At 53.8% G+C, this 12,971-nt stretch overlaps 1 protein-coding gene across 2 annotated transcripts in view; it reads right to left on the bottom strand.

Moving 5' to 3' along the window:
- Positions 1-10,052: 10,052 nt before the first annotated feature.
- Positions 10,053-12,971, bottom strand: part of FAM163B (family with sequence similarity 163 member B) — a 43,340-nt gene continuing 40,421 nt past the window's right edge. For both annotated transcript variants that reach the window (XM_078616025.1, XM_078616026.1), the window contains exons 3-4: positions 12,284-12,398; positions 10,053-11,949 (exon numbers count right to left, since the gene is read on the bottom strand). In XM_078616025.1, coding sequence (XP_078472151.1) covers positions 11,464-11,949; positions 12,284-12,376 — 579 coding nt within the window. In that variant the 5' untranslated portion in view covers positions 12,377-12,398 and the 3' untranslated portion in view covers positions 10,053-11,463. The remainder of the gene's footprint in view (positions 11,950-12,283; positions 12,399-12,971) is intronic.

Raw genomic sequence — 12,971 nt, 5'->3', positions numbered from 1 at the left:
CGGGCTGCACATCGACGGTGATGCAGGCAGTGATGAGAAGGGGAAACTGGAATTATTTGGACACGGGATGGCCAACAGGAAAATGAAAAGTGTCGTTGTTCGGGTAAAATGGAAGGAACAGGAAAGAGGGGAAGACCTCCGAGAAAATGGCTTGGCGGCAGAGTCAGAGATTGGTGTCAGAAAGATGTTGCACTACTTGAGCATTTTGGCACAAGACAGAGGAGTTTGTAAACATGACGAAATGTGCATTGGACACCTTACAGGGCTATCTGCCCATGGATCGTGATGATGATATGGCGATTAACCGTCGTCATTAAAATGAACATCCTATCTTGGGACGTTATATCCGGCAGCCCTAATTAACAGCCGTGACTCGTGTGACCTGTTTCTCTTGGCGCATGTTCATCAATTGTATGTTGTGTGACTCCCGTGAAGGCACGGGACACTTCATGTATGTTGATCCCTTCTGGATCGACAACAGCGGAGCCAGACGTGACAAAAGGGGACACGGCTCGGCCTGTTTGTTACCCGTGCATCCATCAATTAAAATCGATTGTGACGTGCAAGATACACGCTTTGATTTGTGTGAGCAATAATATACCGGACTGTTCTCCATTTGTACATGGCTGTAATTTGTTCACGTAAGCTTTGCTTATGTGTGTCCGCCTGCCCTCCAAGGGGGGGCTTTCATTCGCCCACAGGTCTCCCAGAGGATTTCGGAAAGGCTGAGGAAGCAAGAGAATCTGATACCAAGAGACCGTGGACCTTGTCTTGAGAGAAACTCCACGAGTTTTAGGGCCACGTGAGCCACAGCAGAACAACCTCACTTGAGACAGAATCCCCCTCGAGTGGAGGCCCTTTCACCAGCAGTGGCGTGGGAAATTGAACGGCTGCACCTTCATTGATTTACCCATCGATGGGTCATCTTTGAAGTCCCGCGAATAGTGTTGAATGCAGTGGCAACTTCAAAAAATGTCCCACTGTCTTTACAGACAACGTGGTAGAATGTGATGGCTATGCACGCTTGGGCTACTTTTAATGGGGGTTTGAATGGCTGGGCTGGTCATGAAGAAAAACAACATTTGTTGTACAGCCAATGTGAGATGCGTTGGCGTTTCATTGGGTAAAGTTTATGTCTTAATGAGCAATATTGGCGTTGGCCTATCAGAAACACCACTGCCTGAGCTCTCCGTTGAATTGGGTAGCAGAAGAGTAGGCGTCTGGTTATTCGTTCAAATAGCACCAATTTGCAGAGGAGCCGATCGCAATACAGAGCGGAGCATTCGGGGGGGCGGGGAGCCTTTTGATGTCGCGCCCACACCGAAGGGCAGGGAGGTCTTAGCGCATCCCATTTGCTAGTCACAAGCCGCTATTTGCGAAGGGCAATTGCCCGAAACGTCGCCTATTCTATATATTTTAAGGCCACTGTTGTTGACACGGAATGTGTTGAGTCGCATGTTTCGTTAATTGTACTTGTGCACATCTGCCAACGCAACAGCAGCATGACCAGGATCATGTGAGTATTGACGATAGTTGCGTTTCGTCGCTTGTGTCTCTCTGAGGTCGATGAACAACATTCTGGTCGTACACGACACGGTCTGCCGCACGCATCGAAGACAATCTCGACTGGCCGATGCAAGTTCTGGATGGGCGATGCATTGATTTGCTGTAACTAAAGCGTCTCGTTTTTTATGTTGTTTGGTGTTGGCCGTGAACGGGGATTTAATTCGGGTGGCCGGGTTCGTAGTTCGGTGCGCTAACCGATACACGACCGCTCCCCACTATACATCAAATACATTCACACCTACACGATAACGTACACACACACACGTGTGTGTGTGTGTACAGGCGGCGTGTTCTGTGTAATTCAGCTTTGTACGCACCACACGTGGGAGTGATTGTCAGACCCACGTGGCCATGCCGTGCACAGGTCGGGAACCCGCGAAACCAGCCAGGTGACTTCTCGACGCAGGCGCGACCATAAATACACGCAACGCAGACGCAGAGTGGCAGCACACCCGGTGAGACTCGGGGCTGTGGTGTCTCCGGAGACGTGAGCCGGTGGAGGTGGTGACCTAGGTGGATGATGAAGGTGGTGACCTTAGCAGGTGGATGATGGAGGTGGGGGATTCTAAATGCACGCGCTGCGGAACGCCGTGGGATTCAAGGGGGAGACCGAGCCAGGCTCACAGCAACAACAACCCTGGGGACGCAACGCCTGGAGAGCCCTGGGCCCTGGGGGAGCCCTGGGCCCTGGGGGAGCCCTGGGCCCTGGGGGAGCCCTGGGCCCTGGGGGAGCCCTGGGCCCTGGGGGAGCCCTGGGCCCTGGGGGAGCCCTGGGCCCTGGGGGAGCCCTGGGCCCTGGGGGAGCCCTGGGCCCTGGGGGAGCCCTGGGCCCTGGGGGAGCTCTGGGCCCTGGACTCCGTCTCCAGCGTGGAGTCGACTCCTCCGTGGGGCCCAAGTCGGTCTGGGGTCCGCCCCAAGGGACGCCCCGTGACGGGCCCCGGGTGGACAGAGACACGAGTTGGGGCCCCCTTGACAAGCACCACGAGAGATGTTTTCAACAACGGTGTCAAAGGACAACAAACAACTTGTTTAAAACGCGGTTTTAGTTAATGTTTTTAATGACAGCGCTTTGATTCACGTCCCACGTTGGATGTTAATGTCACCAGAGCAGTCAGGGTTGGCTTCTGCAAGTTGCGCATCGCCTTCCACTCGTGTCTCGAGGGGCCTTGAGACATTAGTGGAAGGCGCCTTACAAATAAATGTTAATTATTGTTTATTTCTATGTTGTCATAGTGTCAAGAGGCACTGCTACGGAGGCTGTAGTGGGTGCATGTTGCGAAGACGGAGCGCCCCCAACAGCGTTAAATGTCCGAGACCGTGAGCATCACGGCGACGTGGATGAGGGCGAGAGGAGCCGCCATCTTGGGTTGGAGTGATTCGCCATCATTGTCCACACGTTGCCTGGAATCATCTCCAGGTGGTCTCCAGAGCCTGGAGCCACATTTCTCGTGGTGGTGTTGTTGCAAATTCTCAGAAGTGTTAAAAAAAAATGTTGACTTCTCTCGCATAATCACGGTCTCGAACATTTAACATCCCTTCTGGCCCAGGTTCTCCATCATCTCAGCAGCGTTCCATCTCCGGCTGCGTGGAAGCTGCCACTTGAACACACATGAACACTTTTACCGCTTTCTTTCACATCTCCGTGCAGTTGTGCAACATCCTCCAAGCCTTTGGGGGGGGGGGGCTGATGGGGTCATTCCCCATCATCCTGCGACACCGCGTACACTTCGCCACTGTGTACAACACAACCATCCCGCTCGTCCACGTGGATATTAACCACACACACAAAAACCTCGCGTGGGACTTGAACCTGGGTTGACAACTTCTAAAGCAGCAATACCACCCACTACGCTATGAGGGCCCTTGCTGAATGTCGCGAAAGTTGTGGATATTAAATCACTGTCGTTATTCAACATTGTTGTTTCAGATTGTGAGAAAGATAATATGATAATCGCTAGAGTTGACTTTGTTTTCATGATTCAATTGGCAAAAACATGTTCATGGGTAAGTTGGAGTTGAACCTGGGAACTCCGTGACTCACACCGCCACGTGCAAAAATAGAACTTTTAGCAGGAGCTCAAAACTGAGACTTGAACCCGAGTTGATTATTCCATAGACAGCCGTGTTGCCCACTACGCCATGAACGCCCAGGCGATGCTGGAACCATTCTGGCTATTAAATCATTGTCATGTCAGTGTTGTATTGTTTTATTAAATTATATGAAACATGCCACTCCGAGCCCTTTGGTCTGCATCCATTATTGAACTTCATAATAATAATAAGCGAGGTGGATATAATCATCATCAGGTGGAATAGTTCATGCTAAATCTGTGTATTTGAACCCAGGAACCAATGACACCCACACACCAGTGACACACACACCCACACCAATTACACACCCACAAACCAGTGACACACACACCTACACACCAATTACACACACCCACACCAATTACACACACACCCACACACCAGTGACACACACCCACACACCAATTACACAGACACCCACACCAATTACACACACACACCTACACACCAATGACAGACACACCCACACCAATTACACAGACACATCCACAGACCAATTACAGAGACACCCACACCAATTACACACACCCACACACCAATGACACACACACCCACACACCAATTACACAGTCACACCCACACACCAATTACACAGACACATCCACAGACGAATTACACAGACACCCACACCAATTACACACACCCACACACCAGTGACACACACACCAATTACACACACACACACACACACCCAATGACACACACACCAATACCAATCGCCGTTATTCGCCACTAAGTGGCTGTGACATCACCACGGCGCCTGTGCCAGGCCAGGTGCACTTTGAGGCCACGTGAAGTGTCGAAGGCTCGCTGACAGGAGGAGGTCTCGGGACAGACCCTGCAGGTGCCATGAGAGAGCACCTGTAGATGCTGCAGCTGTGGCCCCTGCTGTGCCAACTTGCTGCATTTTAACCGCTCAAGACGCTCCGCTCGTTGTTGTGAGCGTCGCTCCACTGCGCATCTGATAGGCTCACAGTGACAACATCACATGTACCCCCTCTATTTAAGAGCGAACCAGGAGGAGGATTTCTCCACAACTCTGGCTGCCGCCTGATGGTGCTGGTTGTCGTAACTACCAGCGGAACGTCACGGTGAATGTGGGTTTGCTCTCCAACACACCGGGGTGCTCAACAAGTAACTCATTGGCACGTGTTGTTTACGTGACACACCTTACTAATTGGCATGTGTTGTTTACGTGACACACCTTACTAATTGGCATGTGTTGTTTACGTGACACACCTTACTAATTGGCATGTGTTGTTTACGTGACACACCTTACTAATTGGCATGTGTTGTTTACGTGACACACCTTACTAATTGGCATGTGTTGTTTACGTGACACACCTTACTAATTGGCATGTGTTGTTTACGTGACACACCTTACTAATTGGCATGTGTTGTTTACGTGACACACCTTACTAATTGGCTGTGTTGTTTACGTGACACACCTTACTAATTGGCATGTGTTGTTTACGTGACACACCTTACTAATTGGCTGTGTTGTTTACGTGACACACCTTACTAATTGGCATGTGTTGTTTACGTGACACACCTTACTAATTGGCATGTGTTGTTTACGTGACACACCTTACTAATTGGCACGTGTTGTTTACGTGACACACCTTACTAATTGGCACGTGTTGTTTACGTGACACACCTTACTAATTGGCACGTGTTGTTTACGTGACACACCTTACTAATTGGCACGTGTTGTTTACGTGACACACCTTACTAATTGGCACGTGTTGTTTACGTGACACACCTTACTAATTGGCACGTGTTGTTTACGTGACACACCTTACTAATTGGCATGTGTTGTTTACGTGACACACCTTACTAATTGGCATGTGTTGTTTACGTGACACACCTTACTAATTGGCATGTGTTGTTTACGTGACACACCTTACTAATTGGCATGTGTTGTTTACGTGACACACCTTACTAATTGGCATGTGTTGTTTACGTGACACACCTTACTAATTGGCATGTGTTGTTTACGTGACACACCTTAGTAATTGGCATGTGTTGTTTACGTGACACACCTTACTAATTGGCATGTGTTGTTTACGTGACACACCTTACTAATTGGCATGTGTTGTTTACGTGACACACCTTACTAATTGGCATGTGTTGTTTACGTGACACACCTTACTAATTGGCATGTGTTGTTTACGTGACACACCTTACTAATTGGCATGTGTTGTTTACGTGACACACCTTACTAATTGGCATGTGTTGTTTACGTGACACACCTTACTAATTGGCATGTGTTGTTTACGTGACACACCTTACTAATTGGCATGTGTTGTTTACATGACACACCTTACTAATTGGCATGTGTTGTTTACGTGACACACCTTACTAATTGGCATGTGTTGTTTACGTGACACACCTTACTAATTGGCTGTGTCGAGTGGTGGCGGGTTTAACGACCCCTGCTCGGCTGCAAGATGACGCTTCAACGAGAGTGCCATCTTTGCCGAGTGCGGTGTGGAATTGCCCTGCGGGTGGCTGCTTCCTTTCAGATTAAAAAAATCGACGGGAGACGGATCTCAGGGAGTCAGCATTGAGAGTCGGTGAGACTTGTGTTCGCAGGATCCGAGTGTGGACCGAGACCCAGTGAGACTGGGTCTCTTTAAAACAGAACTGGCCAAACAGTCCACGACTCTTCTGTCTGTTCATAAAGCAGTCTTGAGGCGGAGGGAAGCCGACGTGGATGAATTACATCATTGACATGAATTACATCATTAACATGAATTACATCATTAACGTGAATTACATCATTGACATCCACAGACGTCCATCAGCAACGGCGACGAGAGCGATGATGATCGAGTACATCATCATCAGCAGCAGCAGCATGATGATGATGATGATCAGCAACATTGATGGCTCCTTCATCGCGACTGTCATCTGCTTGTCCGTGGGATATTGTGAAGAGGATCAATGTCGTTAAAAGTGCAGCCCTACAATTGCCTGATCACTACCACTCGGAAGCTTTGGCCTACTCTTCCACGCTGGCCAAATGTCTCGGAAGAGCCGGGAGTTCCCACACTTTGCCCCACCACCATCACCACCACCACCACCACCACCATCACCACCAGCACCAGCACCACCACCATCATCACCACCACCACCAGCACCACCACCACCAGCACCACCACCATCACCACCACCACCATCATCACCACCAGCACCACCACCATCACCCTCACCACCACCAACCACCATCATCACCATCACCACCACCACCGCCACCATCACCATCACCACCACCACCACCACCATCACCATCACCACCACCACCACCATCACCACCATCACCACCACCGCCACCATCACCACCACCACCACCACCATCACCATCACCACCACCGCCACCATCACCATCACCACCACCACCACCACCATCACCATCACCACCACCACCACCATCACCACCACCACCACCACCGCCACCATCACCACCACCACCACCACCATCACCATCACCACCACCGCCACCATCACCATCACCACCACCACCACCACCATCACCATCACCACCACCACCACCATCACCACCACCACCACCACCGCCACCATCACCACCACCATCACCACCACCACCACCACCACCATCACCACCACCACCATCACCACCACCACCATCATCACCCTCACCACCACCATCACCACCCTCACCACCACCACCATCACCACCACCACCATCATCACCCTCACCACCACCATCACCACCACCACCATCACCACCACCACCACCGCCACCACCGCCACCACCACCATCACTACCACCATCACCACCACCACCATCACCACCACCACCGCCACCACCATCACCGCCACCACCATCACCACCACCATCACCACCACCACCATCACCACCACCACCATCACCACCACCATCACCACCACCATCACCACCACCACCATCACCATCACCACCACCACCATCACCACCACCATCACCACCACCACCATCACCACCACCACCACCACCACCGCCTCGTGCAAACTTCCCGATGGCATCCAACTGCGCGGCAGCGATTTTCACCGCTCGGTGGACGGAGGCAGTGGGAGGGACTTGAGGCACTTGGTCCCGCGGCTTCTGCTGCCACGCCGGGAGATCGCATTGACCCGGCCACCTCTGAGTTTCAAGTCCCAGTGTCGCTCACCATGACATCGTCACAGCAGCAGCATCAGCAGCATCTGGTTGCATGAATCGGGCTCTATTCATTTAGTATGTAATCTGTGCCGCACAGCGATTTTAATAATACTATTAAAGTCAGCAACCGTTGTTTATATTAAGATGCAGCTTGTTTAAAAATATTCAACAAATTACATCTTCGTGCTCCCGTTAAGCTCATAAAAATCATCGCGTGAAATAATGGCAGAGCGTTTTGCGCTTAATTACATAATCTCTATAGGAACGTTCATTCGCGACACTTGCTATGTGCTCATTGTGTGGTGCACACATTGAAGTATTGACGTGCACCACAAAACAAACACGACCACAAAGACCGCTCCGGTAACAGACGACGGGGGCAAGTGCTGTTAGCGAGCACCTATGACGGCCGGCACGGCACACGAGGAGGTGGGTGGCCAGCACCACGCCCGGCCGCCTTTGTCTCCCTGGTGACGATGTTTAGACACCGTACCAGGTACTCATTTGAGGCTGAGTCGACCTAGGGGAGGCCTTGGACGGGTTACAATAATCTTTATTGATGGTGGGCGTGAGCGGGAATCGAACTCGGGTCGCCGGGTTCGTAGCGCAACGCGCTACGGCACCCCCACACACACGCACACCTCACACACACACCACACACACACGCACACCACACACACACACCACACACGCACCACACACACACACACACCACACACACACGCACACCACACACACCACACACACACACACGCACACCACACACACACACCACACACACACGCACACCACACACACACACCACACACACACGCACACCACACACACACGCACACCACACACACACACCACACACGCACCACACACACACGCGTGCACCACACAAACACACATGCACCACACCACACACACACACCACACACACATATGTGCATCACCACACACACACACGTGTACCACACACACGTGCATCACACACACACACCACACACACACGTATACCACACACACACACACCACACACACACGCACACCACACACAGACACATGCACCACACACACACCACACACACACCACACACACATACGTGCATCACCACACACACACACGTGCACCACACACACACACACACGTGCATCACACACACACACCACACACACATACGTGCATCACCACACAACAACAAAGACAAAGATCCCCCGTATAGCCTTAACAGACTGTAGGGGCAAGTGCTGTTAGCGAGCACCTATGAAGGCCAGAACGGTACACGAGGGGGTGGGTGGCCAGCACCACGCCCGACCGCCTTTGTCTCCCCAGTGGCGATGTTTACACACCGCATCAGGTTCTCATTTAAGGCTGAGTCGACCTAGGGGAGGCCCAGGACCGGTTTAGATAATCGTCACTGGTGTTAGCCGTGAGCGGGAATCGAACCCGGGTCGCCAGGTTCATAGCGCAGCGCGCTATGAACCTGGCGACCCGGGTGTGTGTGTGGTGATACGTGCATCACCACACACACACACGTGCATCACACACACACACGTGCACCACACACACACCACACACGCGCATATGCCACAGCGGGATTCACGGAGGGGAAGAAAAACATGTTGATGCATTTCCATGTATTTATTATTCTGTTCCCTCCACCCAAATTCGCAGGCCAATTCCGTAACTCTGTACAATCATCCCGTCATACAAAGAATACAACCGCCACTAATATACACGCATTATTGACCCAGATGCTCAGCTGGATTTTAGTGGTGAAATTTCACACACACACACACGTGCACCACACACACACACGCAACCACACACACAAGCGTGCACCACACGTACCACACACACACACACGTCCACCACACACACACACACGCAACCACACACACACGCGTGCACCACACGTACCACACACACACACACACGTCCACCACACACACACACGCAACCACACACACACACACGTCCACCACACACACACACGCGCGTACCACACACACACGCGTGCACCACACACACACCACACACACACACCACACACACACACCACACACACACGCGCGTACCACACACACGCACGCACACAAATCCTCAGCATCGCTAAAAACTCGACAACATCCATCATCACGATCACCATCTATCGCCCCGCCAAAGCCAGCCAGCCGCCAAGCCGTTGTCACATCGCTCACGCAAACCCCTCCTCCGGAAAGCAACAATTCATACAAACTCGTCTTCGTGTCCTGGAGTTTATTTTTTTCTTCTTAAAAATAGCCTAATTCGTGCAACCATATCAACAAATCACACTCGGGGACACCACTGCGCGTGCATCGTGTAACACTGTGAACGCCTATTAGTGGCGGTGACACGGACATGGGATGAGCCCGTCCCCAACGAAGCGACAGCTCCACACCGGGATCCTCGCAGGTAAAGGTGCAGCGCTGCAGCCGCTGCATCGTGACACCGCTGCTGCTGCTGCTGCTGCTGCCGCTGCTGCCGCTGCTGCTGCTGCCGCTGCTGCTGCAAGAGGCCTCCCGCTGGGAGGGTAGCTCTAGAGATGACCCCCCCTCTATTTTGAGAGGGTATTTTGGCCTACTCTTCAATGCGAGTCGGACATCTCGGGAGAGTTGGGAGGTCGCCCCAACCCCTCGCTTCACCCCGCGACCGGTCGACCCTGGTGGTCGACCCTGGCGGTCGACCCTGGCGCGCTGCTCTGCGGTGCACGAGTCAGCGCTGACACTGCTGCTGCTGCCGCTGGGTGGACAGAGCGCCAGGGATTTCAGAAACCTCACTGTGGTTTTGACTGCCGCGCCCGGGGAGAACGAACTGGCTATCCCTCTGGATTAGGAACCCCGTATCTGTATATATATATGTGTGTGTGTATATATATTCAGTAACACTCCGTAAAATATTAACAAAATATCTTATTTTCATGCCGACCCGTTCCACTCCACTCATGTGGCCGTGTTTAATCAGCGAAATCAGACGGAATTCTGTTTTCGAGTCCTGGTGACGACTTCCCCACTTTGTAAAAGCCTCTCTTGTCGTCCGTCGACATCCACACAGCGACACACACACACAAAGCGGTGTATCCAAATACGCATTGTGACACCTAAGGAGTATAAAGATATAATAATGTTTTTTTTCACCCCGCCAAAAAGTCTCACAATCCCACGAACTCTCCCATTGTGTGTGTTTGTGTGTAAATAACCAAGCGACATTTCCAGCCGTGAAAACAAAAAAGCCCCCCCCCCCCCTCTCGACGTTAAAAAGGCCCCGTGGCCAAATGTCATGGACGGCTGTGATGTCGCGACATTCACGTTGATAAAATTGACGAAGCGGTCGGAGGGATTTTGAAAACGAGGAGACGCAAAACGAAGTGACGAGGCGGCTCGGGCGTCGTCGTCCTGCCGTCTCCGCCGCAGCGCCGGGCTTCCGCCCCCCTCTCCGTTCGCCGCCGCAGACCGAGACCCGCCAACCCTCCCGGAGCGGGCCGGGCGGAGGGGGACGGACGTTGGGCCCGTCGGGCCGCGCTCCTCCACGGCGGAGGGCGGCGGAGCAGCTCATGGAGCTCGCGGAGCTCGCGGAGACGCGAGCGCTCGGGGCGCGGGGGGGGGGACGGCGGCGGCGACGAGGGTGGCGGCCTTCATACCTCCGTGCTCACGCTGTGCGAGAATCCGCCAAAGTGTCCGGGCCGCTTCGCGGCCGCGGGGAATCCGTGCGGCGGCGGCAGAAGAGACATCGGCGGAGGGGAGCAGGCCACCCTCTCGCCGCCGTTACGCACGCCGCCCGTGGGCGACACGTGCACGTAGAACGGGCTGCCGTAGGGCGCCCGCGACGCCGCACGGCAAGTCCTGCGCTCGCAATCGAGCCGGTCGGGCCGGGAGGCCGGCGGCGGCGGCGGGGGGCCCGCCGGGAGCCACGGGTCGCGGTCGCCGCGGGGGGGCCGCTGGTGGCGGCAGGAGGGGGCGCGGGGGGGCGGTGGCGGGGGCGGCCGTCCCACGGGCAGGTGGTTGCATTTCCCGTCGGTCGCCGGCTCGGAGCAGCGCGAGTCCGGGGAGGCGGGCCGCGCGGTCAGGTCGGGCTGCTCTCCGTCGTCGCTGTCCAGGTCCTCGCGCTTACAGCAGTAGTACTGCCGGCGGGGGGGGGGGGGGCACAGGTTGGCGGAGCGTCACGCGCGTGCGTGCCTTGAACTTCTTTCGTACCGTACGTAGCCACCCGCGCCAATCGGAGGTGCGGCCGGTCATGTGCGTAGCTGTGGCACGCGGCACCACGGTAGCGCGTTCGCGGATCGCTTCTGACGGGGCCTCGTCAAGAGCGCTAGTCCGGCAGCGACGCTCCACCGGGGCGGAAATCCCCGTCAAGTTGTAAACAAATATTATTTTAAAGTCTTTCTTAGTAACCCCCCCCACCCCTTCCCGCACCCGCCACGTGGTGTCATGGTGTGAAGGCAACGTGCCGTTTACCTGCAGACGACAGTAGCACAGAACAGCGATGATGCAGAGAAGGATGACCGTAGCCAATATTCCGCCCGTGATGACAACGGTTCCTGCTGTCATCCGCACCGCTCTCCATTAACCGCTGCACACGCACAAGGACAAAGATCCCCCGTGTAGCCTCTAACAGACTGTCGGGCAAAGTGCTGTTGGCGAGCACGGCACGCGAGAGGGTGGGTGGGTCACACCGCACCGGGCTGCCGCTGTTGCTCCAGTGCTGACGTTTACACGCTGAGACAGGGACACATTTCATGCCGAGTTGACCTAAGGGAGGCCTCAAGCACTGGTCCAGATATTCGTCACTGCTGTTAGCTGTGAGCGGGAATCGAACTCGGTTGGCCAGGTTTGTAGTGCAGAGCGCCAACCACACACGCACACACGCACGCATGTACACACAACAACAACAACCGCCATTCGCCACCAGAGGTCGCAACCGGGTACCCGATACCCGTACCCTACCCGATACCCGGCTACCCGTACCCGGCCGGGTACGGGTAGCCGTTTGCGACTCTGGTGCGGCCGGGTACGGGTACAGGTAGACCGTGAGTCACTGGTGAGTAACTGTTTGTCACTCATTTCCCAACGTCTTGTCTCCACACAATTCAAGTTCCTAGAATAAACCCACCCGCGCCTGCAACATGGCTTCATCCCAGAGGTC

The sequence above is a fragment of the Lampetra planeri genome, chromosome 49 (genome assembly GCF_965212315.1).
Source record: "Lampetra planeri chromosome 49, kcLamPlan1.2.h2, whole genome shotgun sequence".
Lineage (NCBI taxonomy): Eukaryota > Metazoa > Chordata > Hyperoartia > Petromyzontiformes > Petromyzontidae > Lampetra > Lampetra planeri.
The sequence above is the reverse complement of the archived record's forward strand: the minus strand, read 5'-3'. Positions and strand labels throughout refer to the sequence as shown.